The sequence below is a fragment of the Oryctolagus cuniculus genome, chromosome 10 (genome assembly GCF_051225735.1).
Source record: "Oryctolagus cuniculus isolate XC-2025 breed Fujian yellow rabbit chromosome 10, ASM5122573v1, whole genome shotgun sequence".
NCBI classification, from domain to species: domain Eukaryota; kingdom Metazoa; phylum Chordata; class Mammalia; order Lagomorpha; family Leporidae; genus Oryctolagus; species Oryctolagus cuniculus.
In genome coordinates this window covers 31,219,381-31,247,330 of record NC_142876.1, presented here as the reverse complement: position 1 = coordinate 31,247,330, position 27,950 = coordinate 31,219,381, and the positions used below count along the sequence as shown (strand labels likewise).

At 52.7% G+C, this 27,950-nt stretch overlaps 1 protein-coding gene across 3 annotated transcripts in view; it reads right to left on the bottom strand.

The window, feature by feature from the left end:
* Nucleotides 1-9,538: 9,538 nt before the first annotated feature.
* The window catches only part of LOXHD1 (lipoxygenase homology PLAT domains 1), a 175,383-nt gene continuing 156,971 nt past the window's right edge, over nt 9,539-27,950 (bottom strand). For all 3 annotated transcript variants that reach the window (XM_051851250.3, XM_070050246.2, XM_089305178.1), the window contains 4 exons: nt 20,181-20,351; nt 18,286-18,418; nt 16,961-17,119; nt 9,539-10,559 (listed from right to left, as the gene is read on the bottom strand). In XM_051851250.3, the coding sequence (XP_051707210.3) occupies nt 10,079-10,559; nt 16,961-17,119; nt 18,286-18,418; nt 20,181-20,351 (944 nt within the window). In that variant the 3' untranslated portion in view covers nt 9,539-10,078. The remainder of the gene's footprint in view (nt 10,560-16,960; nt 17,120-18,285; nt 18,419-20,180; nt 20,352-27,950) is intronic.

Sequence of the window (27,950 nt, the reverse complement as noted above, 5' to 3'; positions counted from 1 at the left end):
AGCCTGTGATACTGATTTGCTCATTAATATTCCTGAAATTAATAAGCCTTGAGGGTTCTTGCCATGAATTCAGAGAAGAATTCTGAAAATTGGCTCAAGTAGACCAGACGACATGGTAACTTTTTAAGCTTTATATTCAGTGAGAGATATGCATCGGAGAGTGAGGGTTATAGCTAAGAAAGGGCAAGCTAGATCCACACCGAGCAGAGAGTAGGCCGAGAGCCACGTGCGGCAAGTGTTTGGCTATGAGCAGCTACTGCCAGCAGCTTATCACAGACAGTGAAGTGAAGGCAGAGGGCGCAGGCGGTGTGAAGACCACGTGCCCCAAAGGCCCGGGACAACAAGGGCAACAAAGGTCCATAATGGCGAAAAAGGGGAAAAGGGCTGGGCCCACTGAGTTTCAGGCCTTTTATCCACTTCTAAAGGGGTGTGGCTATGTAGCCTGATGGGCAGGTGGACATACAGGTGGGGTCAGGTAGGGGCATGAGGTCACACAAGGGGTCTTCCAGCTCACAAATCTAATCAGTTTGATCCTATCTGCCTGCCTACATTACCGGGAACTCAATATGGGTCTCCCACACAGGTGGCAGGGGCCTGTGTACTTAGGCTACTTTTGCTGTTTTCCTAGGTGCGTTAGCAGGGAGCTGGGTCAGAAGCAGAGTAGCCAGGATTCAATCGGCACTCTGATGCGGGGTGGGGGTGTTGCAGGAGGTGGCTTAACCCACTGTGTTACAGTGCCGGTCCCCCCGCCCTGTCCTTTGCTGTCCTGGCTTGCTGGAGACTCGGCAGCAGGAAGGCCGTCAGTAGATCAGGCTAGACCTTGCACCTCCCAGATCAAACCTTTTCTTGGTAAAGCAGCCTGCCTCGGGTGTTTTGTTAGCGTGACAGCAGATGGACCAATGCATCCCCCACATCAATGAGGACGGAAGTCAGCCCCAGCCAGCCAGAGCGGCCATTCTGCCATCTGCTCTAAACTCACAGGGAGCTTCCATCTCACATTTCACTTGACCGAAAGCTTTGCCCCTCCTGTGAGCTGCCTGTGCCTCTTGTTAGCTGTGTGACTTTGGACAAATGACTTAGCCTCTCTGTGCATCAGCTTCTTCGTGTGTAAGATGGGAATAATACCAGTAACTGCCTCATAAACCTTAATGAGGATTTCCGAGCTCAGTTGCATAAGCACTTAAAATATAGCAACTGGGGTGACGTCTTTGTTAAAAAAAAAAAAATCCACATCCTCTGTCATCTTTCTCCTGATCCTGTTATTCTGTTATTCTCCCACCCTCTCCTTTTCCTGCAGGGTTTCCCAGACCTCATCAAGGTTTGGATTTCTCTGGTCACCTCCTGGTCAGCCACCAGCAGTCACCTGTCCAGCCAGAGAGCTGGTGGCGGAGGCCCCAGAGCCAAGACTTCTGGAATCATCCTTGTCTTCTCTGTGTAGGGCTGAAGACCCACAGTGAGGCCACGAGGCTGGAGTTCAGGACCGTCTTCTCTCCAGTTCATAAGCATCAGCCCCTCCCCACCTAAGCCCCCACCTAAGCATCCCATTCTAAGTGCTGGGCTAAATGCTGTCTCCTGCCTTAGGGAGCCACTCATCTTCTAGGCCCCCTCCCCTCTCTTGTAGGTCTCTTTCCTCCCTTTGTCCAAAGGCTGCAGCTCCTCCGTCTTTTTCCTGAAACTCCCCCACTTGCCCTTGCTAAGGGTCTTGGTATCCATGAGTGACCATTGCCTGGTGCCACGATCTGCATAGGAGCCAGGAGCACTGGGGGTGCCCTGCAGGAGAGACACACCAAGGCTCTTCAGGAAGTGGGGTGCCCAGAGGAATGTCTGGCCTCATCCACTTGCACCCCACATAAGCAGAATTCAGAAGGCGTGTCTCTGGGCTGCGCTGAGTTGGCTTCTATCAAAATCTTGCCTGAAAAGAATTGTTCAGCCAAAGAACTGAGAAAATAAGATTGGAGAGCTTTTGTTTAATCTACTTAAGAGCAAAAGTGTTTTTTAGACATTGGAGCAACAGTTTGCATGCAAATAGCCATGCTAATTGCCAAAGTATACCCCCAGGGACGTTTATTTGTAAATACTTTGTTAGCAGTTACTCCAAAGCAATGCAATTATGGTTCTCCCCAAATAGTCTTTAACGCAGACCCTTCTCTAAATCAGGTGAGAAAGATGGAGCTTGTCACTCACCCAGGCACCCTTATAAGGAAGAATCGGGAACAAAGCCCAGGGGGCTTTGGGGAGGAAGGAGTGGCTCTTGCAAGGAGTGCAGGAAATGGAAGGAGGTGTGTGTGGGGGGGAGACCCACTTCCTCTTTGTTTCCCAAGCCCCAGCGAGGGGCTTGGCCAAAGCGGAGGTGGCATCAGGAGCACCTGCTCCTCACCAGCACCAGCGATGACCGCAGGGCTCTGTTGGCAGCAGAGGCGCTGGGGTGAGACGGGTTTGGGGGCTTGCGCCCTGTCACCGTGGCCGGCTGGTAGGTCTCAGGCTGCAGTCAGAGCTCCGTGGGTGTTACCGGAGAAGATTATCTTTCTGATGGAACCAGGACTAAGGTGAAGCCAGCCCGGTGCTCTGGGCACACAATCTAAGGAGTGCAGGAGCCAGGGGTGTTGGGGGTACTACCTTGGGAAGGACTTACCCAGGGTGGTGCCCAGAGAACCATCCACCAGACCTCAGCCCCAGCCTTGCTTTCTGCCCTACATGGAAGAAGTGGGGTGGGGAGCTTTGAAAAGCAAAGGCCAGGCCAGGGGCAGTGGGAATGAGACTGGGAGCCTGCCCCCAACCCGGCTCCTGTGGGCATCCACGTTCCTTGGCAACTAGGTGAGAGCAGAATGCAGCAGAGGGCCGCCTCTCCCAGCCCCAGGACCCTGGAAGATGCTCTCCCTTTCTGTCACTTGAGGCCTCCGCAGGCCTGGGTGATGCAAGGAGGACCCAGGGCCTCCGCACCCGCTAGGGGAAGGTGGTACCCAACCCATAGAGCAGCCTCAGCCTGTGAATGGAGAACGCTGCATGACTCCGGCCCCCTCCCTATCCCCTTCTCTGCCATCACGCCCCACCCCAACCTCCACGGCTGTCCAGAGTCCCCATCCCAATGTGGGCTGCACTGGGCACACAGAGTATGTGCAAACCGCACTTTGCACCTGTCTCTGGTCCTCAGTTTCTGCTCCCATAAAGCAGCAAGACTGGGCTAACTCCTTCTAGTGAGGAAGACAGCAAAAGACTCCAAAAATGGGCCATGGCTTCTCTTTGTCTCCATCAATACAGGCGGAGCCTTCCGGCTTCAGGAGGTTCCCTGTGGGTGAGGACTCAGCTCTGGCACCCAAAACACTTATTATAAGATTCTAATTTGAGCGGCCGGCACTGTGGCATAGAAGGTTAAGCCTCTGCCTGCAGTGCCGGCATCTCATATGGGCACTGGTTTGAGTCCTGGCTACTCCATTTCCTATCCAGCTCCCTGCTAATGCACCTGGGAAGGCAGTGGAAGATGGCCCAAGTTCTTGGGTCCCAGCACCCATATAAGAGACCTTGAAGAAGCTCCTGGCTCCTGGCTTTGGCCTGGCTCAGCTCTAGCTGTTGTGGCCACTTGGGGAGTGAACCAGCAGATGGAAGATCTCTCTCTCTCTCTCTCTCTCTCTCTCTCTCTCTCTCCTTCTCTCTCTGTATTTCTACCTTTCAAATAAACAAATAAATCTTTTTTTAAAAAATAAAAGATTCTAATTCCTTTGAATAATCCAGTATTACCTGATGCATTAAAAATCGAAGATTCAGGGCCAGTGCCGTAGCACAATGGGTTAAGCCGATGCTTGTAATGCCAGCATCCCGTATCAGAGAGCAGGTTCCAGCTCCCTGCTAGTGTGCTTGAGAAAGCAACAGATGTCCAAAGGGCCTGGGCCAATGCCACCCCCATGGGAGACCCGGATGAAGTTTCAGGCTCCTGGCAGCAGCCTGGCCCACCCTGGCCATTGTGGTCACTTGGGGAGTGAACCTGTGGATGGAAGATTTTGTGTGAGTGCGTGCATGTATGTGTGTGTGTGTGTGTGTGTGTGACTCTACCCTTCCAGTAAATACATAGATCTTTCTTTCATATGAAGATGCGTTAGGGTGGGCATTAGGTGAAATGATTAAAATGCCTCTTGGGATTTCCACACCCCATATCAAAGGGCCTGGGTTCAAGTCCTGACTCCAGCTCCCAATTCCAGCTTCCTGTTAATGTGCACGTTGGGAGGCAACAGGTAGTGAGTCAAGTGGCTGGGTCCCTGCCACCCGCAGGGGAGACCTGGATCGAGGTCTATGCCCCTGACTTTGATGCCGGGCTGTTGCAGGCGTCTGGGGGAGTGAATCAGCAGTCAGGAGATGTCTCGCTCCTTCTGCTCCCCTTCCTTTCAAATAAATAAAAAAAGAAATGAAATTTTTAAAAATTGAAGATGTGTTGGAAGTGAAGTGTGTTTTTTATTTATGTTTCTGAATCTGTGGCTCTGAGGCTTAAGCTTGTGATAATTAATACATAAAGCGCAATGATATAAGCTGGAGACCGCTCTATTTAAACTTGAAGATCACACTAATTTGTTCCAGAAGTGTCACTTAGAGGCCCACAGGGGGATAAGAAGCACGAAATCCGCGGGGCCTGGGAGCCAGAGATGCCAGCACAGTGCTGCAGGACGAAGGCTGATGAAGGAGACGGAAGTCACTGTCTTGGTCCGGGAGCCAACATGGGGGAAGCATGCTAAGCATCAGAGGCACCAGGAACTCAAAAGGATAACGAAGGTGCTGACAACAGGGCAGTGGGTGAGGGTCTGAGGAGCACTTAGACCCTCGGCCCATTCTCCCACCCACACTACCACAGCACAGCTCGGGGCGGGGCAGGGCGGGGGGCCTGGGGAGGGAGGGGCTGCATGCCTGGAAGACGACGTGCCCATCCGCATTCTGCACCCTGGACCCCCCCCAGGCCTGCTCTGCTTGACCCCACTCCTGCAAGGACATTTCTTGTCGGGGAGGGAGGCACCGGCCCACAGGAGGGGGTGAGAGCCCAAGGCCTGCCAGTCATTTCCCACAGTGCCCAGTGGTGTGGACTGAGAGTGCAATGAGGGAGGGGCAGTTCTGCAGGAGGTTTGGGCAGGAGGACAAAGCACTCTGCTCTCTGGGAATGAATAAGCAGGACCAGTGGAAGGGCGCAAGCCCGCCTTCACTGACGCCCGCAGCCTGGTTACTGATCAAAACCCAGTAGCCGCCGGCGCCACAGCTCAATAGGCTAATCCTCTGCCTTGCGGCGCCGGCACACCAGGTACTAGTCCCAGTCGGGGCACCGGATTCTGTCCTGGTTGCCCCTCTTCCAGTCCAGCTCTCTGCTATGCCCCAGGAGTGCAGTGGAGGATGGCCCAAGTGCTTGGGCCCTGCACCCACATGGGAGACCAGAAGCACCTGGCTTCCGGCTTCAGATCAGCTTGGTGCGCCAGCCGCAGTGGCCATTGGAGGGTGAACCAACGGTAAAGGAAGACCTTTCTCTCTGTCTCTCTCACTGTCCACTCTGCCTGTCAAAAACAAAACAAAACAAAACAAAACAAAACAAACAAAAAAACCCAGCAGCCGCTGGTGAGCCGAGGTGGCCCTTTGCCGGGCTCACAGCAGGTGCGTGGGGCTGTAATTAGGACATTGCCATGAGGTGGGGCAAATCTGAAGCTTGTGCTTTGGGCAGTGGGAGGAGCCACAGGTTCAGCCTCATCAGTGACCAGCTAGGGAGCCTCCGAGAACAGCCTGGTGCTTTGGGAGGGCAGAGGGCAGCCTGGAAGACAAGGTCAAGGTGTGGAGTTGGGGAGAGGAAACCAGGAGGATATGGGAGTTGATGCCCGCCTTTATAACACAGCCCAGGGCCAGCCCGGTTACACCTGATTCTTGCTGGGCCTGAAGCTATCTTGGCAACAGCGAGACAGCCACCCTCCAGCGCACCGGGGAGGGTCCCAAAGACCCCAGAAGGAGAGAAGCTCCGCTTCAGATTCTCGTTCTTGCTGGGGTCACAGCGGGACAGGGCGAGAAGGGAAGGGACACTCTGAGTCACCTCCCCAGGAGGTCAGGGCTGGAACCAGCCTAAAGGCAGTCAGCACTTTTTTTTTAAGACTTATTTATTTACTTGAAAGTCAGAGTTACACACAGAGAGAAGGAGAGGCAGAGAGAGAGAGAGAGAGAGAGAGAGAGGTCTTCCATGCACTGGTTCACTCCACTATTGGCCGCAATGGCTGGAGCTGTGCCAATCTGAAGCCAGGAGCCAGGAGTTTCTTCCAGGTCTCCCAAGTGGGTACAGGGGCCCAAGCACTTGGGCCATCTTCTACTGCTTTCCCAGGAAACAGCAGAGAGCTGGATTGGAAGAGGAGCAGCAGGACTTGACCCGGTGCCCATATGCGATGCCAGCACTGAAGGCAGTGGCTTTCCCCGCTGCGCCACAGCGCCGGCCCCTAGGCAGTCAGCACTTCTGAGGCATTTTTGGGCTGCAGACGCCGTGCTAAGCCGGTTACCCCAGCTGGCCCCTCTATCCTCTGTACAGTCCTGGGGTGTGGGGATCACCTCCCCCTCAGGAGCTCCATGACTTGCCCAAGGCCACACAGCTAGCAAGTGAGGCTGAAATTTGAACCCAGACTCCAGAACCATGCCTCTTCCTGCTCCCCTTGGGCCCAGGCCTCTGAGTCATAGTCCAGGGCCCTGGGCATCACTCCTGGGTGCTCAGAGGAAGTGGAAGTGGAAGAATCCCCTTCCACACCTCTCCTCTTCACGTTAGCCGTCTAAGAGACAGCGCCCCCTAGCTGCTGCTCTGCCCTCCCCTAAACACAGCAGCCAGCACACCAGAAGCCCTGCTTCTCCCAGCCCCATGCGTCCAGGTGCACGCTTTTGCCTAAATCCACTGCTCCCTCGGTCCCACGTCTCACAACCAACTCGCCAGCAAACCCAGTGTTCTGCCTTCAAAACCTCACAACTTGGAGCCACTTTCACTGTCGCCACCCTGTGCGAGCCGCTTGGACTACGGCAACGGCCTCACAGCAGGCTTCCCAGCTGCACCCTGCATTCTGGTCTCCAGGTAGTAGCCCCAGAGACCTGGTTACAACGTGTGTCAGATGACTCGCAGGCTCCAGCGGTGCGCCGTCTTCTCCGGGTGCAGCCACAAGCCTCCCAGCATGCAGGAGGTCCCGTGGGACCTCTCGCCACTCTGACCTTATCCCTGCTGACTCCTGCCCGGTGCTACTTCTGCCTCGTCGACCTCTGTGCTGTTTGGCCAGCATTTCACCTGCCCCCTCGCTGTCCCCTTGGCCTGCAGTGTCCACATGGCCTTAGCTGCTCGCCTTTAGGGACAGACTGACTGCAATGTTAGTTCTCCACCCGATGAAAAGGAGCAGCCACCCCCAGTCTCTCTTCCCTAGTGTGTTTTTCTTCATTGCATTTCCCTCTGACGTATTAGGAAGCTTGCTAATTTGTTTGCCTCTGTTTAGCCCAGTTAGAATGTAACTCTGGGGCTGGTGTCACTGCTGTGAGGCCGGCATCCCATACGGGCGCCGGTTCATGTCCCAGCTGCTCCACTTATGATCCAGCTCCCTGATCGTGTGCCTAGGAGAGCAGCAAATGATAACCCAAGAGCTTGGGCCCCTGCACTCACATGGGAGACCTGGATGAAACTCCTGGCTCCTGGCTTCAGCCTGGCTCAGCCCTGGCTGTTGCAGCCTTCTGGGGAGTGAACCAGTAGATGGAAGCCCATCCCCTACCCTGTAACTTTTTCAAATAAATAAGATTGTAAGTTCAACGAGGCCAGGAATTTTTTGCTTCCCGTGGTATCCTCATCCTCCCATCATTGTACAATATGCAACAGATGATTAATAAATATTCACTGAATGAGTGAATGAATGAAGTGACCTCTAGTGAATGGCTCTGGGCTGGTCGAGGACTCCTGAGGGGGTTCCTTTCTGGCGCCATAATATATAGAGCTGCAAAGGGGACAAATGGGGTCCCCCGAGCAAGCTGCCCTTCTGTCCATCCCAGAGGCGGGCCCAGGGCACCAGTGCAGAGTGCCTGTGTGCCAGGGACAGTCTGGGATCTGGGCTCACTGACTTGGGAATTCCATTACAAGGAGCTGGGCAGCTAGAAGCTGAGGCATTGGGCCTCTGGAGAACTGACCGGGATCTGCTTGGGGGTGGGGGACCGTCTCTTGGGCAATAGTTGAGGCACCAAGGAGAGCTTCCTCTGGAGTGTTCTGAGCAGACAGCACGAGGGTGGCTTTCACTCACAGGTGCACACGCACACACGCCACATACACACAGAGCAAGTGCTTACTCATCCCACCCCTGTCATCCTCTTGCATGTGCACACCCTCACACACGTACACACCCATACACACTCCCTGTCTGCAGGGCCCGTCGGTGACACCGCGGAGCTGGAGAAGGGACCAGGCTCGATTTCCAGGTGGCTGTTGTGACCCCTCTGTTGAGCCCTGTGCTGCAGGGATCCCCTGTCTGCTGTTGGGACTGGGAAGGAACAGTTATTGACATCTCAATGACAGCAGAGTGTGGGCTTCATGACTCCCAGTGTGTGCTGGGCTTTGGATTTCCTGCAGGGCACAGAGGAGACCTCACAATAACCACTGGTCTCCCTGTCTTGCCCATGTGGACACTGAGGCCCAGAGAGACGAAATAGCGTGCCCAAAGTCTCATGCCCACCAAGAGGCAGAGCTGGGACACAGGCCTCTCTCAAGAGGGCTCTGAGTCCTGAAGCCTCACTGAGAATGCAGACCTGTCCAGGTAGAGGGGACAGGTGACCCAGGGGCGCCCTCCTGGAGGAAGACTTCCGGTCTCGCTCACCTTCCTGCTGTCCTGCTCTCTCTGGGAAAATCACAAGTAAGGGGGTTGCCTGGCTTCTTTGTGCTGGTTGATCAGGGAGCGCGTGCTTGTGCATCTATGTGTGCACTGAGTATGTATGTGCGTGCATGTGTGTGTGTGTATCTGTGTGCGTGCACAAGCATGCCACTCTCTTGCTACCTCTCCATCAAGGTCAGGTACCCCTTGAGGGCAGAGGCCACGTCTTCATTTTGTTACTGATCCCCTGTCAGTTCTTTGTCCCAGCATTGCCCACACAGAAGCACAGGCCATACTCACTAACCCCAGCGTCTCCCCCTGCCCTCCCAGCCTTGGGGCCACAGGCACTGGGCTGCGGCCGGGTTACCACAGGCTGGGCTAACCTGCAGGGCCACACCAGTTGTCTTCTCTGCAAAGAATCATGTATTCTTCACAGCGAAGATGCTTCCTCCTGAAGTTTTTCTTCATTTGCCACTGGATTCATTGAAATTGGGAAAAAAGCATACATATCTTGCAAGCAGATGCTGAGTTCTTTGTGGGGTGTGGCTGGTAATAAATAGTCCAGCTTTTTTTCTGGGAGGTGCTAATTGGTTGGTGCTTGGAACACACCATCTCGATGGCCTGTCCTTCCCCACTCTTATCCCCTGGGCGATGCCCCAATTTTTCATCCACACTCTGCAGCAAGTCCCAGCCTGCCCACTACTGCTATGGTAGGAAAGCAATTTTAAAATTGTTTTTATTTTATTTATTTGAAAGAGTTACAGAGAGAGGCAGAGAGAGAGAGAGAGAGGTCTTCCTTCCGTTGGTTCACCCCCCCCCCCCCAGTTGGCTGCAACAGCTGCAGCTGCACCGATCTGAAGCCAGGAACCAGGAGCTTCTTCCATGTCTCTCACATGGGTGCAGAGGCCCAAGCACTTGGGCCATCTTCTGCTGCTTTCCCAGGCCATAGCAGAGAGCTGGATCAGAAGTGGAGCGGCTGGGACTAGAACCCGGTGCCCATATGGGATGCCGGCTCTGCAGGCCAGGGCTTTAACCTGCTGCACCACAGCGCCGGCCCTGGAAAACGATTTTGTACAGCTGATTATGATTCCTGGGAGATCTCTAAGACTAGGAGGGTGGGGAGCAGAACCCCACAAAAAGCCAGCCACGAACAGTGGCCTTTGAGGGACCATGAAGTTCCCAGTGGCCCCTGCTCCTGGAGGCCTCCCAAAAGGCTGCGGAAGGTCACAGCCAGGGGGTGGTTTAGTGGGGCCAGCCCCTCAGACAGAGGGGAAGAGGTCTCTCCAGGTGAGCCCGTCCCCCCGGTTCTTGTCCAGCCACCTGCCGCAGCTGAAGATGGTGGCCACGCCGGTGCTGGTGTTGGTGACTTCCACCTTGTCCACCAGCCAGCCCGAGTAGTAGCCGCTGCCGTCGTGTTCCAGACGCACCTTGCGCAGCTCCCCGAGCTCCAGCGTCTCCAGGAAGAAGCGGTCGGTGCTGCCCCGCTCAAAGAGGTTGCGCATTTTCTGCTTCAGCTCCCGCTTGCCCGTGTCCCCGTTGGCTCCAAAAATGGTCACAAAGACGTTGGCGTCAGTGCCCGCCCCTGGCTCGTAGCCCGTTGTCACGATGACCTCGTACTTGACCGGCACCAGGCTCTGGACCTTGCTGGCAAAGCTCTCTGTAGTCTTGGTAACCTCAAACACCCGGAAGTACTTCCTCTTCCTCTTGAGGGGGATGAGGCTGTCGCAGTTAAAGAAGTACCTAGCGGAGAGGTGGGAGAAAGGAAGGGGACATGAGTCAGGGGGCATCAGCCAAGTTCACACACTTCCCCAGAGGGCACCCCCTCCCCAGTCATCCATAAAGGATGCCTCCCCCAGGCATCAGGGTATCGGGTTAACATATGAGGATGTTAAAACCCAAGCGGAGTCAGCCTCCAGCCTCCTAGCTGCTCCTGGATTCGTCCACCCTCCCCCTCCCTACCCAATCTGTAGGGCATCCTGTTGACCCCACCTTTAAAACATACACAGGGTCTGCCCACCTTGAAATTATCCAGTACCTCTCTATCTGCCTGCTGCTGCGTTGCCCCAAGCCATCAGCTTCCACCTGGACATCAAGAGCCTCCTAACAGCTCTCCCTGCTCTTGGCTACCTGGGGCCAGTTCTCTCCATAGCAGACAAGGGCAGACCAGATGTGTCACTCCTATGCTCACCACTCTCCAATGGCTTCCCAGGTTAAGTAAAAACCAGAGACTTTACAGCAAGACCCTACAGATCTGGCCCTCCCGCTCCTGATTCCCTTTCTGACCTGTCGCCCACTCTTCTACAAGCTTGAACCTCTCCAGCCATGCTGAGCCCCTTGCTCCCTCAAAGGACTTGATTCCTGCTTTCATCTGGTGCCGTCACCGTCAGAGGAGACTGCTGAACGCAGAGCGACCATCTCAGGCAAAGTCAGGCGGGGATATTGGGTTAAACGGTGAGTGTGTGTATGTGGACGTAGCGGGTATGTCTGGACCTGCTGAAGAGGCCTCCACAGGTGCAGAAGCAGGTGCAGGGCAAGAGAATGGCCTTGAGCCAAGAAGTCCCCTTACCCGCCCTCTCCCACTCCCAATGTTAGCCTGTGGATAGTGACCCTGAGGTCAAAGAATTTGCAAGGAGGAAGTCAGAGGGCACGGTGGGAAAAGGCTGCAGAGGGAGAGAGAGGGCACGGGGCTGCCAGCCCTGCTGCCCCAACCTGTGCAACCTCCGGTGAGTCCCATCTCCCACCTAGACCTTGCTTCGCCCATGGGCAGAGCTAGATGCTGATGGTCAGGCCGAACGATCGCAATGGCTCCTCCCACTTCAGATTGCGAATACTGTAGAACAGCTTTGGAACTCAGCAGACCTGGCACCAGCTGGTGACTTCAGGAATGCAGCGCTGAGGTGTGTGCCTAATGGCACAAGTTCAAACTCCAGAGTTTCGACAGCAGTAAGAACTTGGTTTGAAGCACTCTCTCCAAACACCAGGGCTCTGCATTCTTGCGTCTCTGGAACTCCCAGCACAAACCCGAGCATTGTGGTCCCCCCATTGCAAGAAGGGAGAACGAAGGCTGGAGAGGAAAAGTCGTTGCTCAAAGTGACCCAGGGTCAGGGCCTGCCCGGCCCCTGCAGAGCGCGCCACTTAAAGACGCTTCCTAGTGAATCTTTGTTCTGTTTGGAGAGACGGCTCTTCCTCCAATCTCTCACTTCCATGTCGCCGTGTTGTTGCAGATCACAATTTCTTAGAGGGGGATGTATTTGAATTCTTTGCTTTAAAATTCTCTTAAAATGCATTTCTTGATGCATATCCCCCACTAACATACGTAATTCTATATAAAAACACAAATCCTGTGATCATATAGATGTTTTTCCCAGGGCACTGCAGCTCACTTCCTTTGGCTTGGCTCTCTCTCCTTTCCACTTGAGCATTCCACCCTCACCTCGGACGACCCGTGTAACAGGCTGCAGCGTGCCAGCCTCCCTCCATTCTCCCCCAGCCCTGCACAGGCGGGCGCATACACAGACACAGGACAAGTCAGCACTCCCCTTACAAACAGTATCACACGGGACATGTTTGCCTGCGTGTCGCTCTTCTCACTCAACGATGCTTCCTGGGAATGGCTCCAAGTCATCTGGTATGCATTTAATTCATTATTTTTAATGTCTGAAAAATATTCCCTGGTGTAGATGTAAGGAAATGTTTGCTAATGGACATAATTAGAAGATCACCAGAACCTGGGACTGAAGGTAAGGCTCTAGCTGCAGACATACATCAGCCTGCTCTGGCTGGAAACCAACAGGTAGGATGACCAGTGAGAGTGAGGGCAAAGGCAGAGAGGAATGAGTGAAAAGAAATGATTTCTACTGGGGCCGGGCATTTGACACCATGGTTAAGGCACAGCTTGGGACACCGCATCCCATATAGGAGTTGTTAGGTTTGAATCCTGGCTCCACTTTCTGGCCCAGCTTCCTGCTCATGCACTCCCTGGTAGGCAGCAGGTGAAGGTTCAAGTAGTTGGGTCCCTGCCACCCACATGGGAGACCTAGATTGGGTTCCAGGCTGCTGCCTTTGGCGTAGCCCAGCCCAGCTCTTTGCTGCCATTTGGGGAGTGATCCGGCGGATTAACAATCCCTCTGTGTCGCTCTGGCTTTCAAATACATACAAACAAAAATTAAAAGTTGCACACCCCGAATCAAGATTTTCAAAAAGAAATGATCTCTATATAAATATTTTTTTTTACTTATTTGACAGGTAGAGTTGAGAGAGAGAGAGAGAGAGAGAGAGAGAGAGAGAGAGAAAGGTCTTCCTTCCATTGGTTCACCCCACAAATGGCTGCCACGGCCGGCGCGCTGCACTGATCCGAAGCCAGGAGCCAGGTGCTTCCTCTTGGTCTCCCATGCAGGTGCAGGGGTCCAAGCACTTGGGCCATCTTCCACTGCCTTCCTGGGCCACAGCAGAGAGCTGGACTGGAAGAGGAGCAACTGGGACTAGAACCCAGTGCCCATATGGGATGCCAGCGCCGCAGGCAGTGGATTAAACAAGTGAGCCACGGCGCTGGGCCTGAAATGATCTATATTGAAAAACATCAGGGTGGGCATCATGGTGCTGCAGGTTAAGCCGCCACCTGCACTGCCAACATGCCACATGAGCATCGGTTCGAATCCTGACTGCCCCACTTCCAATCCAGCTCCCTGCTAACGCACCTTGGAAAGCAGAGGCGATGGCCTAAGGGCTTGGGCCCCTGCTACCCACATGGGAGACCAGGATGGAGTTCTGGGCTCCTGGTTTTGGCCTGGCCCAGCCCTGGCTGTTGTGGCCATTTGGAGAGTGTCTCTCAGTGTAACTCTCTCAAATAAATAATATAAATCCTTAAAAAAAAAAACCATAAAAGTGTGAGATACTAGAAATAACCAGAGGGCATAGGGTCACCGAAGTCCTGATGGGGCACCATCTCTGACAGGTGGGGCTTGGGGGGAGTTTCACTTCTTTTATGTACTTTGTGTCTTAGTTGAATTTTTATAATGATTATGCATCGACTGGCCATTGGGTAAAGACACAAAAGTGTCTTCATTGTGAAAATCAATAGATGCTTCTTCATGTGCGTCTTTCTGTCAAAATCCTGAGCTGCCCTGGGACAAGATCCGGTCAGAAAGGTGCAGAAAGCACACTGAGAAAGAGGGGTCAGCGCTGGGCAAGGCAGCACAATGGAAACTGGACCTTGACCGTGTTTCCAGGAGGTTGAGACCAAGTTCTTCTGTAACTCACAGAAATCCAAACGTGGTTCTCGTGCTAGCTGGGAAGGCAGTGTGGGCACACAGGAACAGCCCCGCTGATCCAACACACTTCCCCTGCTGGGTGAGAGCCACAAACCACAGGCTGAGACCTCCCCAGGCAGGCGGGTGGGCTGCAGGAGGACTTCTGACAGCGCCCCCCCCTGGCTGGCTGCCCGCATCCTTGCCCTGCCTGTATCCTATGTCTTCCCAAAGGAGGGCAGGAGGCACAGGTGGTGATGGGCAATTGCCTGAGGCCACACGGCTCACCAGTGACAGCTCCAGCACCCAGGGGCTGGGTTCCCTGCCCTTCCCACTTCCAGAAGAGCCCCTGACCTGCAGGTAGCTCCTCCCCCAGTTCGGTGCTGGCTCAGGTGCAGCGTGGGTCCAGTGAGGGAGATGGTAATGAGGATGGGGTCTGCAAGTGCCAGGCTAAGGGGGCCAGCTCCGCTCTGACAGAGAGAGCATTTGAAAAAAGTGTTCCCGCAGGCCGGCGCCATGGCTTACTAGGCTAATCCTCCGCCTGCAGCGCCGGTACCCCAGGTTCTAGTCCCTGTTGGGGCGCCGGATTCTTTCCCAGGTGTTCCTCTTCCAGTCCAGCTCTCTGCTGTGGCCCAGGAAGGCAGTGGAGGATGGCCCAGGTCCTTGGGCCCTGCACCCGCATGGGAGACCAGGAGGAAGCACCTGGCTCCTGGCTTCAGATTGGCGCAGTGCGCCGGCTGTAGCATCCATTTGGGAGGTTAACCAACGGAAGGAAGACCTCTCTCTCTCTCTCTCTCTCACTGTCTAACTCTGCCTGTCAAAAAAAAAAGGGGGGGTTCCTGCAAACTGGGCTTTTGTGCCCCCCTCTGATTCAAATGTTGACCCCTGACCCCTGATGTGGTGCCCACGCTCTCCAGACGTCAATATGCAGCATCACTTCTATCTGCCCGCAGGGCCTTGGCAGGTGGAATTAGTGCCCTGAGCAAAGGGGCCCAGAGAGCTTCCTCGCCCCTTCCGAATGAGGACACAGCAAGGAGACGGGTGTTTGTGAGCCAGGAGGCTGGCGGGCCCTCAGCAGACGCCGCACCTGCCTTGACCTTGGACTTGCAGGGCAGACAACAGGCCACACTCTTGAACATGCAGAGAAGGATGCTGTTCTGCTGTTCTTGGGGGCGAATGCTTGTTTCCACTGAGTGCAAAACCCCACACCATGGCCCCAGGACGGTGGGGTGGGAGGCTCAGGGCCGGACCTCCCCTTTTCCTTCCTCCTGAGACTGGAAGGACCAGGTGGCTGGGCTCAGCAGCTTGCTCTCTCTCACAGGTGACATTACGGGTTTAAAGGTAACAGGAGTGATTACCATTGTATTTTACTTTGCTTACTTAGGGGAGCAGCAGTATCAGCAACTGCATCCCATGGGTGGGAGGCGGGATCCGGCAGTGGGAGGGGCTTTGCCCTGGCCCTGACTGGCGGGGTGAGTCATTAACTCCTCCAGGCTGATCTTCTGGCTCTCAAGTCCTAGCAGCCAAGCCCAGTAACACCTGCAGGACTTACTGTGCCTGGGCTGGACTTGGGTGTCTCTAACAGAGGAACAAACAACACTGAAGCCCAAGAGAGAAGTCGCTACGGACTGAATTGTGTCTCCTTCCAAACTCCTAAGTTGAAGCCCGGACTGCCAACGTGAGGGTCTGTGCTGACAAGGCTTTGGGAGGTAATTAGGTTTAGAGGAGTCAGGAGGGTGAGGCCCTCTTGATGGGATTAGTGCCCTTACAGAAGGAGGAAAAGGCACCAGAGGTGCCTCTCTCTCTCCCTCTCTCTCTCCCTCCCTCTCTCTTTGCCAGGTAAGGACACGATGAGAAAGTGGCCGTCTGCAGCCGGGACAAGAGATCTCATCAGAACCCAGACTTCCAGCCTCCAGAACTGTGAGACACGGATGTCTCCTGGTTACCCCACCCCACCCTTCCCTGGCATTTTGCTAAGACAGCCTGAGCCAAGACCCTGCTCTGCCCAATTCCCAAAGGGAAAGCCTGGAACAGGGACACCAAATCCAGCGAGTGTGCAGGTCAAGGCAGAGCGTGGACAGGTACTGCTCCCGAGGGCCCCAGCTTCTAGCCCAGAGGCCCTGCGGGGTGCAGCAGGCCTGCACCTGCTTCTGTGCAGGGAGCAAAGGCCCTGGGGCATGGAGGAGCCCGGCAAGGCCCGGGTGGGATGCCCCTCCCAGCAGTGACAAGCTGGCCTTCCTAAGGCGGAACCTTCAGCCTTCACTCACTCACTGCACAAGCGCTGCTCTTGGCTTCCTCCCTGCCCTTCCCTGCTTCCTTCTCCATTTTTCCTGTCTTCCAGAGCCTCAGGACTCTTCCTGGCTTCTGGCGGTGGTTTCCAAGTGACTTTAATTAGACAAACTGATGGCTGTGACTGTGTCGCCCAGGTAACTAAAATCCTTAATCTTCCAAAAATGCCCTGGTCTGCAGAAGGCTATGCTGGGAGAGCCTTCTGGGGTGTTCAGGGGGGGATGGCTCTCTCGTCTCTGGTCCCCACTCTGCCCACAGGACGGGGGCTCTCACCACAATCACACAGTGGCAGGTGACAAGCTGCACTCCTTCATCATCACAGATGGAATTGGGGGAGGGCGAGGAGAGGCTCTGCTGCCTGGCCCCATTCAACTTTTCCGTATCTTTCCTGGGTTCAAAGGCTGGATGAACTCAAGGTCATCTGCTCCAGCCCCCTGCCTCTGGAGGTAGATGCAGAACAGAAAGCTGGCTCCCTCCTTGCTGCCTTGCAAGCCTCCTGAATGAGGCGACCTCGGCTTTGGAAAGATCACCTCCTTGCACCCTGCCCCCTCGCCATGGTCCAGCCGCAGCTCCCGGCCCCTGCTGGGGGAGAGACACAGGACATACACATTGCCATACTCCATCTCGGTGATGGTGATGGTCTTGACATGCCACACCAGCTCTCGCTTGGGGATGAACCGGTCCTCCCTGGCGAGGTGGCCCACACAGAGGGAGGCGATGTCCCCCAAGTAGATGCTGTCAAATTCAAACGTGTCTGTGGTCCCCCTGCAGGAAGCAAAGGTAGGGCCAATGAGCTGCCTGCGCTCTCCAAAGTAGGTCAGCATTCCAGGCTAGGGAGTAGGAAGAGGGTGGCAAGCATGAGCTGACACCAGTCCTGGCTCACTGAGGGCTTCAGTCTAGCTTTGGGGTAACACCATTGAGTCCTCCCAGGGCTTGGCTAGAGCACCAAACAATGGGTTCATCATCAAGCAGCACGGCGCTGGGAGGAGGCTGAGGCCCTGGGTGTCGGGCTGAGGAGGGAGCCGGGAAGGAAATGGGTCCCTGCAGCCATAGAGGGGACAGCAGGGTGTGGGGGTGCAGACACTGCTGGGGCAACGCTGGCTCGGGTGCAGCGTGGGTTCAGTGAAGGAGATGGTAATGAGGGAGGGGGCGTGCAGGCAGACCATGGTGGGGGGGTCTGCAAATGGCAGGCTAAGGGGCCCAGGCTCTGGCCCTGATAGAGAGGGAGTCTGAAAAAATGGTTCCTACAAACCAAGCTTTTGTGTCCCTCTCTGATTCAAATGTTGACCCCAGACGTGGTGCCTAATCTCTCAAGACGTCAACATGCAGCATCCCTTCTATCTGCCGGCAGGGTCTTGGCAGGTGGGATTGGTGCCCTGAGCAAAGGGGCCCAGAGAGCTCCCTCGCCCCTTCCGAATGAGGACACAGCAAGGAGACGGGTGTCTGCGAGCCAGGAGGCTGGCGGGCCCTCAGCAGACACCGCACCTGCTGGCGCACTGACCTGGGACTTCCGGCCCTCAGTGCAGTGAGAATGCTGGCGTCTGTTACGGCAGCCCAGGGGGACGGAGACAAGGCATGGGGAGCCAAAGGCCGGGCGAGACCGCCCCAGTGATTCGGGGGGCAGTGGGGGACAAAGCGGGCATCTGAGTTGCTCAAGGTGGCCCTGTCGGAAGGGCGCATGAGCTCCTGTCTACACAGACACAGGGTGGTGTTTGCAGGGTGCAGTGCTGCCCCACCACGGTTCCCCCCTTGCCCTTTCATACATCTACAGGTGCTTACACAGTGCTGGTACACAGTAGGTGCTCAGTAAGGACTTGCTGCTTAGACTCATTTGCATACCTATGCCTCTAACCAAGAGAGGAGAGTCTTGGGGTTCCCCTCTAACCTACTTCACCCCAATCTCCACTCCCTGTATGCACCCCTCTTCTTACTTCCTGAAGGCCCGCTGCCTGGAAGAATTTTCCACGAGGAACTCTTTGGACCGGTTCTTCCTGCCCTCCAGGATGAGCCACACGTTCTCCCTGGTTTCGCCTCCGTTGCCCGTTTCTATGACGATCTCATAGGCTGCAATGGAGGAGGGGGGAGACGGTCAGCAGAGGGGGAGCAGCCGCCCCAGCGGGGGCCCCGCCCACTGCTGCCTCAGGGCCCTTGCTTGTTCTTGGGCCAAGGCCTGGGGATGACAGCAGGTGCTGCCATGGAGGCGCTCTGAGTACAAGTGCCTCGGCCCTGGGGCTGGAGGGCGCATCCCGGTTTTATTTCTGAGAGCAACTTCTTTAGCTGGAGACCATGGGAGCCGCCAGGAATGGGGCAAGAGGTGGGGATAAGGACTCGGAGAGACACTGGGGCCTGGCTCTCAGGGACGGACGGGTCTCCACAATGCAAAGCAGAGAGCAGAGGCCCAGGACAGAGGACAGAAAGACAGGGCCCAGCTACAGAAAGCAGAAGGCCAAGGCCCCACAGGCAAGGACCCACGAGGGCCTTGACCTCCTCCAACAAGCAGTCCCCCTCCTGTCTGGTCCCCGTGCTCACTCTGTGCCACGCTCTCTCCCAGCAGCCTCCCACCCCGCAGGTCCCTCAGCATGGCCACACTGGCGTTCACTCATCTGACACTGGCTCAGAGGGTGCCCAGTGCTGGGGCTGGGTAGACCCTGCTGGCATCAGAACTCACTCTGCAGCCCTGGGTGCAAGCACTGACCACACCATATGACAGAGTATAACCTAGGGGCTGGCGTTGTACCGCAGCAGGTAAAGCCGCTACCTGCAACCCCTGTCTCTCTGTCCCCCCTCCCCACCATTTCTGTCTCTCCTTGTCACTCTGCCTTTCAAAATAAAGGAATCTTTAGGAAATATAACTAAGGTTGGAAGATCCCCTCATTACTCAGCCTCTGGAACGCTTTCTTCCCATTGGTGGGGCCCAGGCACTAGCACCTGTGTTAAAGGCACAGTGCCCTTCACGGGCAACCTCCTTAGAGATCAAGCCCCTGCGGAAGGCACACAGGGAAGGTGGCTGATGGAGACAGCAGATTCTCCTGCACGCTCTGTCTAGGAAGGTTGATTCAGCAACCACTGTCACAGGCATCAGCTGGATGAAGCCTCATGAGATAAAAATAAACCAGAGGGGCCAGCACCATGGTGCACCAGGTCAAGCTGCCATCTTTGCTGCCAGCACCCCATACTGGCAACAGTTCAAGTCCTGGCTGTTCCTCTTCTGATCCAGCTCTCTGACAATGCACCTGGGGAAGCAGTGGAAGATGACCCAAGTGCTTGTGGCCCTGCACTCATGTGGGAGACCTGGAAGAAGCTCCTGGCTCCTGGCTTCAGCATGGCCCAGCTCTGGCCATTGTGGCCATTTGGGGAGTGAAGTATTGGATGGAAAAATCTCTCTCTCTCTCTCTCTCCTCTTTCTAAGATTTCTTTCTTTCTCTCTCTCTCTTCTCTCTCTGTAGCTCTTTCAAAGAAATAAATCAATCTTAAAAAAACAAAAATAAGAAAATAAACCAGAGAGGACTTCGCACCAAACTGCGCAGCCCAGCCCAGCCTTCAAACCAGGGCCAGCTTGTTCCCAGTGGGTTTCTCTGCTGTCTAATTCATCACTGTGACTCAGGGCTGTATGTGGGCCCCCAGTATCTTAGTTCCATGTTCACCAAGCAATCTTCGGGTACTTGTATAGGCACTGCACCCCAACTACTTCCTTCCGTGGGCCTCTGTCTCCCTCCAGCTACACCCAGGTTTCTTCTTTGAATACCAGCCCCGCCTCCCCCAGACTCTGAAGTCCCAGCCCAGGCTTCACCCCCTGCTAGGCCGGGCCCACCAGTGTGCTCCGTACTGGTCTCCTCCAGCTCTTCACGGATCTCATTGTTGGCACAGGCAAAGTCGCGGACGGTCTGCCTGTCGCCCTCACTCTTGGAGAGCCAGCAGTCACACTGGAAGCGGAAGGTCTCGTCGCGAGAGTTGTCTTTCACGTCGACATAGCTCAAGTGCCAGCCAGGAAACAGCCCTGTGAGAGAGACACTGTGAGGACTGGGGTTGAACTTGTCCTCCCTCCCCTTTCAGACCTCTGCACCCTCCTCCTCCCAGAGCCCACTGGGCTGTGTGGCCCTGGACAACTTCCCCGCCCTCTCTGGATCTCTTCTCCTTGTTGCTGAAAAGAAGGGCTGGGCTGGGTGGTCTCTGAGGGTTCCTCCAGCCCAGAGGATACAACTCCCTTTGCAAAACCCTTAATTCAGGGTTCTTGAACATGAATTTGTGCACAGGATTTCAGCAGTCCTCCTGAATTCTGAGAAACTGTGCTTCAATTACATTTGGACTTTTTACTGGGGAGAAGGTGCACAGCTCTCATCATATGCACATGGAGGTCTCTGACGCAGATCACTGTTGGGAGTTCGCAAAGCTGAAGGATGACTCCTATGTCTTCCTGACACCCACAGTCACCTAGCTCCTGCCCATTAGCCTCCAGGAAGCCCTTCCTGAGTGCCTGCTAGTCCTGTATTACGTGTCCTCCTCCATGCTCCAGTAGCACTGTGCACCTGCCTGGTCATGCCCTGCCCACTCTGTCGTCACTGTTTACATGTGACCTATGCCCTGCACCACGAGCACCTGAGGGCAGGAACTGGGTCTCATTTGGTTTCATTTCCCTAGTGTCTGCTATTGTGATTGGAAGACAGTGGTTGCCCAATGCATTGCTGAATGATTTGGGGGACCTTGGCTGTGCCGCTCACCAATCATAGAAGGAATTGGAAACCACTCTTTCTGAAGGGTGTGCTCTAAAGCCGACAAGTCTTGGCCTCATACTGCACACATAGCTGCTTCTGTTGTAGCTGCCTGGGCTGCCCTCACAAGTGTGTCCATCACAGCAATGCTGTCAAGCAGGAATCAGTGTGCATTTGCTGTGACAGCCGCACGTTGTTGACACCACGCCCTAGCTGGGCAACTCTGCACTCTTCAAAGCCCTTGAGGACTCTTCAATCAAAGGGCACCCTGCAAGGGGAAGTCCCCGTGGTCTGGAAGGTCATGGGAATGACACTTGCTGCTTATGACGTGTGCACAAGACAGCCCCACAAGGAAGGCGTGTACATGCTCTGTTCCTACCTTGTCCTCTTGGCCCCACCAACAGGTCTTTCTCTAGGATTAGGCACTGCCCAAAGCAACAAGTGTAGATCCTGCCTCTGGTCTCAAAGGGCTCACAGCACAGAGAGACACAGAGAGGGCAGCTCAGCCACCTACACCGTGGCAGGTGGATGTTAAGGCTTGGGGCAGGGTGCACATCTTGGCAGTCCTGTTACAGTGCCATGCCAGCTTTAGGAAGCAATTGTTATTTTTTGCAGACATACATCTTTAGGGAAGTGGAAACCAGTGAGAGCTGAAGCAATTAAAGTACAAAATTTTAAACACTTCTGTTGTGCAGTGGTGAGTTATTTTATCAACAAACTTGTATTTTGCCTCCATAAATTTTTTTTTTTCACTTTTCCACTCTAGGGACAGCTCCATCTGTAAGTCTGCAGATTGGCTGCTTCCCGAGGTGGTTCTCGCTACTACCATGAAACTGATTCAACTACTCAACAAGCCTCACTGGGTCTGGAAAGAATGCAGATAGGACTGATTGAAGCTGTCCTCAAAGGCTTCCAGACCGGAGCTTCCAGGGCGGAAGAGGCAGGTAGACAGGAAGGCAGAGAAAAAGAAGATGCCTTGTTGATCCATTGAGACGAGTCCCACAGGGAGTCTTTCTCTCCCTACAACATTGTGGCAAAAGGAGATCCAAGGGGATTGTGAGTGTGTGAGCGTGGGGCCATGCGCTACCTGGGGAGGCGGCTGGCAGAGCTCACGGCTGCTGCTGGAAAGCTCTCTTCACCTGCTTTACGCCCCAGGCAGATTCTACTCCTGGATCGTACTTCCTGGGTGCCAGGCAGGGTGGTGACAGGGGAAAGCAGTGCACCAAGGGGAGACGGGGACTCTGGCCTTGAGCTCTATCTTCCCTAATTGCTGCTCCCACTGCATGGAGGAAATCAGCCAGAGAAGGAGTCCGCCTTGCCCAGGCTTCCTTGTGCTCAGCGGGAGGCTGCCTCCCTTTCCACTGTGTCCCCTGTCCCTGTTCTCTGAAAGGGTGACAGTTGTTCATCCCATCCCCAGTGCGATTTGCAAGTACGAGCTGGTGGGACAGACTTCTGCCATGGTCAATGGCGGGCAACCCCCATCTCTGCTGACATGAAAGAAGTTTCATCTTCGGCTTTGAGCTCACTGCTGACCCACTTGCCTTGCTGTGGAAATGTGCGGTGTGAGTGACAAGGTTCTCACCACAGGCTTCCCTTCCCCCAAAGAACCTACTGAACATGCAACTGCAGTCAGGCAGCTCTGGTACTGCTGGCGATGACAACAGCAAAGTAGACAGACACCCCCCACCCACCCCGCCCAGTGACAGCAGCATTAGCCAGATGGCGGACACCCAACCTAGCCCTGGTGGACCAGTAAGGCCCTATCTGAAGCTGACTATTAGAGAATCCATTTCTTCACAAAATCTCCTCTTTTGGGGTTCTAGTTTATTATTTTTTAACACAAAGATAGCAAACATGCCACACTGCTTGACACATTGCCTTTTCCCCACAACTCATCTCATGATATGAACATCTGTCCCATTATTTGTCATTGTAGGCTGGTATTCCGTTGCATGGGTACACCACAAATTATCTACTTTGTCCTTGCTGATGGATAATTAGTTGTTCTTCAGACTTTTATTTCTATACACAATGCTATGATAAATATTCTTCCATGTGTATGAGAGTGATTGCTAAAGGTCATAAATCAGATTTTGTCACTTATCCATTTAAACTCTCCGAATGGCTTCTCATCACCCTCAGAACAGAATACAAACTGCTCACCAAGAACTATATAGATTGACATGATCTAATTCTTTTCCACTCCTCTGATTTTATTTCATGCCACTCACAAGTTCACTTACTCTATTCCACCTACACTGGCCTTTTTATACCTTGATACGTGAAACCCTGTCTCATCTTGGAAACTTGGCATTTACTGTTCTGTCTGGGAGGATATTCCCCAGACTCTGAATGCCAACACTGTTTCATCACTGAAGTGTCAGATCAAGTGTCCTGTCTCTGGGGAGGACTTTGTTAACTGCCCTTTTTGTAAAAGCTTCCTCTTCCTTCCCTGCCATCAATCACCATAAACCCACTTCACAATCTAAAATCATTTTCTTCTTATTTCCTCCACTGCTGTGTGTCTGTCTACTCCCACTAGGTTGTGAGCACACGAGCGTGGGAGTCTTGCTAATCGATCCCACACTATATTCCAGTGCCTACAACAGCGCTTAGCATACTACTCATTAAATGCTTACTGATTGCATGAGTGCCTACTGCCACTGAACACACAAGAACAAGGAAGAATCGCACTGGTGGTGGTGCTTTGGGAGAGGGAAAGAATTTAAATCTTACTGGGGCACTGATTTTGTGGCACAGCAGGTGAAGTCACTGCCTGTAACACTAGCACCCGGCATCAGAGCACTGTTATCCCAGCTGCTCCATTTCTGATCCACCTCCCTACTAATGCACCTGGGAAAGCAGCAGAAAATGGCCCGAGTAATTAACCCCTGCCACCCACATGGGAGACCAGGATGGAGTTCCTGGCTCCTGACTTCGGCCGCCGTGGCCATTTGGGGAGTAAATCAGTGGATGGAAGATCTCTTTCTATCTCCTTCTCTCTGTAGGTCTACCTTTCAAATCAATAAAATATATTTTTAAAAATAAAATCTTGGGGCCAGCTTTGTGGCATAGTAGATTAAGTCTCCACCTGTGGTGCCAGCATTCCATATGGGCACTGGTTTAAGTCCTGGCTGCTCCACTTCTGATCCAACTCCCTGCTGATGGCCTGGGAAAGCAGTGGAAGATTGCCCAAGTGCTTGGGCCCCTGTACTCACGTGGGAGACCCAGATGAAGCTGGCTCCAATTTGTCCAGCCCTGGCTGTTGCAACCATTCAGGGAGTGAATCAGTGGATGGAAGACCTCTCTGTTTCTCCCTCTCTCTGTTGTAAATCTGCCTCTCAAATAAATAAATCTTGTAAAAACTAAAAAAATAAAATCTTACCAGGGAGCAATGGCCTGTCCTGGTAGAACTGATTACTTTATCCCAAATACTCCGCAGTTTACCTTGAGCAAAAGGCTTTAGAACTCTGAACCAGTGTGGAGGCCCAATCTTTCAGGTAAGAGATGGCAGGCTCTGGGTAGGAGCAAGAATGGCAGCTGGATGCCCCTGGATTTCAGTGAACCACATGCTGCCTAGGACTTTCCTGTGACTTTCCATGTATGATGGGGTAAAGGGCTCGGGTGAAATTCCATGTTTACATATTTAGGTCCTGCTTCAGCCTGGCTCTAGTCACCTTATCTATTGCAACTGGAGGAGTCTTCATACAATCCTGGTCTCCAGGATAGATTCATTACGCATCCTGTCAGTATCTCCTCCCTCCTCATGATGGCAACAAGCTATTCCCCTGCCCTAAATGCTGCCTAGCCCCTGGGTTTCTCAGGTGTCACTCCCTCCATGAGGCCCTCTGAAATCCCCAGGCCTGCAGTAGCCCTTGTCCGTTCATTATCTCATTCATGAGCACACATGTATTAGGAACTCTTTGCTATTGAGGTCATGACCATACCCAAACCCTTTCATGGCTACTTTTCTGCACATGCCTGACCTTCAGTTAGACTTTAGGGGTTCAGAATCATGTTTTATGGACTCTAAGGGCATCACAGGGACACAGGGATATGGACTTGGTTCATTACATATAGAGCTGATAACTTATTTTTACTTTCTAATGTGAATTGTTAGTTCTTTGTTTCAGTGAAAACCTTGAAAATTCTTCTTGAGTAAAAAACTCCCTTTACCAAGAAACTTCTCCCTTCAAAATAATCTTGAGCTAAGGGATCATCTGGGCAACTCATATTTCTTCAGCAAGCTCCAGGAATGAGGTGGGTGTTTAGCCTAGCACATAAGATGTAGCTTGGGACACTTTCATTTGACATGGGAGTGCTTGGGTTTGAGTCCTGGCTCTGCTTCCCCTTCCAGCTTCCTGCTCATGCACACCCTGGGAGGCAGCAGGTGATGGGTCAAGCAGTTGGGTCCCTGCCCCTCACATGGGAGAGAACTGAATGGAATTCCAGATTTCAGCTTGCCCAGCCCTGGCTGCTGGAGGCATTTGAGGAGTGAATCAGTAATATGAGATCTCTTTTTTGTCTGCTTATCTCTGTCTCTGCCTGTGGGGGGGAAAAATCCATGGATGGTCTGAAGTGATCATCTCACCATGGAGGAGCACGAGAATGTAGCTGTTATGTGTCACAAACTCTCCTTGTCTCCATCACCTAAGAGGCTGCCCAGAGTAGCATGCTGAGATTTGGCAGATTTGCATTCCAGTCTTGTATACCCGCCTAACTGAACATGTTCTCATAGCTCTGTACCTCAGTTTCCTCATTTGTACAATGTGGGGGTTAAAATAGATGACTTCTGAGGTCCTTCATGTTTCTATGAATTTATGTTATTCAAAAGAAAATACATAAATTTGTATTGTGGTAAAAAATATTCTTCATCTCACCAGAATTTCAAGTTAACCAAAGGAAGCAAGAATAGCAAGATGAATTAGGAAATAAACACTGTGGTTATAATTTGTTCAGTGTTGTAAGAGCCATCAGGGTAATTGGAATTAAGGGGAAGAATTAATCATTTATCTTGATTTACCTCTACAAACTATATTTCATGATAATCAAAGAGCCTGAGGGACAATTTTTTGTACAGAAAACTTCCAGCTAGTAAGTGGATAAAAAATGGCAGGACTAGAAAATCACTATTCATACCCCTAATGGATCATCACTGGATGGAGTCACTAGATGAAGAGGTAGGAAGGAGTTTTACAGTGCAGCAACTGGCTGACAGCGACTGCACCCACTATTCCATATTGGCATCATTCAGAGTGTGGCTTCTGTGCACTTTCTAGTACATCAAGACATAGTATTTCCTCAATACAATGCATTCCTCACCAATTTCCTCCATATAAAGTACTGAGCAAATTTACATATCATCGCTCAGGACTGGAGAAATCTGCTGTGGAGTAGAAATCTATGGATACAAATAAGTTGTTGTTTAGTGTGATAATGGTGGTGTGATTTTGTAAGAAAATGATCACTTTAAAAAGAGAAACACTAAATTCACTCAGGGCGAAATGAAAGGAAGTTTGATATTTAATTTGATATCTTCTTTCAACCAAAAATAAGTTAATAAAGAAAAAGAGAAAAGAGTAAAGCTAACGAGACAAATCATGATAAGTACTGAACTTGGGCAATGGGCACATGGAAGTTCCTTTTACTCCTTCTTTAGTTTCTGTGTATATTTAAAAATTTTCATAAAAAACTATTAGATAAGCAAAAAGATGGAAAGGTAGACTCAGGGAAAGAGGAGATTACTATGCTTTAAGTTAACTAAACATGCACAACCTGACTTCCACGACATTTGTTCAGGAATCCTCACCTTTTCTTTTGTGGAAGACTCTCAAACAAAATATATCTGCCCTCAGACATTTCTATGAAAGGGAAGCATAATGAAGTTGCAAAGTTTTAAAGACTAAGTATGAAGAAATGTGGAAAGACTTTGGAAGAAAAAGCTACTATAAAGAGGAGGTTGGGCACAGAACCTGTACTTCTTGCTTCTGCTCCTGACCCGAGACTCCTGACCCAACCACACAGGCTTACTGAGGATACAAAGGTCTTATTTTTCTTGTTGAATCTGCATTCAGATCCATTGTCTGCTTACAAGGGAAAGAGGATCACATGAATAACTCAAGAATTCTTTAAGTAAAGAAGTCAGTAAGGGGTGAAGGCAAATAGGCTGTCATCTGCTGTTCAAGGTGGGAGTGAGGGAGTATCCAGGTCTTTGGAGAGCCTGGCATCTAAACAATAAGACAAGCAGTATCAGCAAGTAGCTACAGGGTTCGGATTTTAGAGCTGTCCCTGGTGCTGAATCGCCTGCTTCCAGGATTTCCGTAGTGATGAGATAGGAGGAATCGGCTGATTGGATGACAGATATTTCCATGGTAGAAAAATGCATCAAGAAATATGAGAAAGTCTAGAATGTGGACAATCAGCATCTTGGAAGGGGGAGCAGTGGCCACTGGAGGACTTAGTCAAGAAACTGGGTCTCATGGCCAGGACTCAATTTTTAAAGCACCCAGACACAAGGAAAATTGACTCTGGAGAAACTGACTGCTCCATGACTGAGGCATGAAAACACTGGAAGGGTCTGAGAAACTGAAAGATAGGTATTAATTAACACTTTTTTAAAAAAGTCTTTACTATTTTCTTTTAGTCTATATATTTATTTTTTTATTTGACAGGTAGAGTTACAGACAGTGAGAGAGAGAGAGACAGAGAGAAAGGTCTTCCTTCCATTGGTTCACTACCCAAATGGCCTCTACAGCCAGCGCTGCACCGATCTGAAGCCAGGAACTAGGTGCTTCTTCCTGGTCTCCCATGTGGGTGCAGGGCCCAAGCACTTGGGCCATCCTCCACTGCCCTCCCGGGCCACAGCAGAGAACTGGACTGGAAGAGGA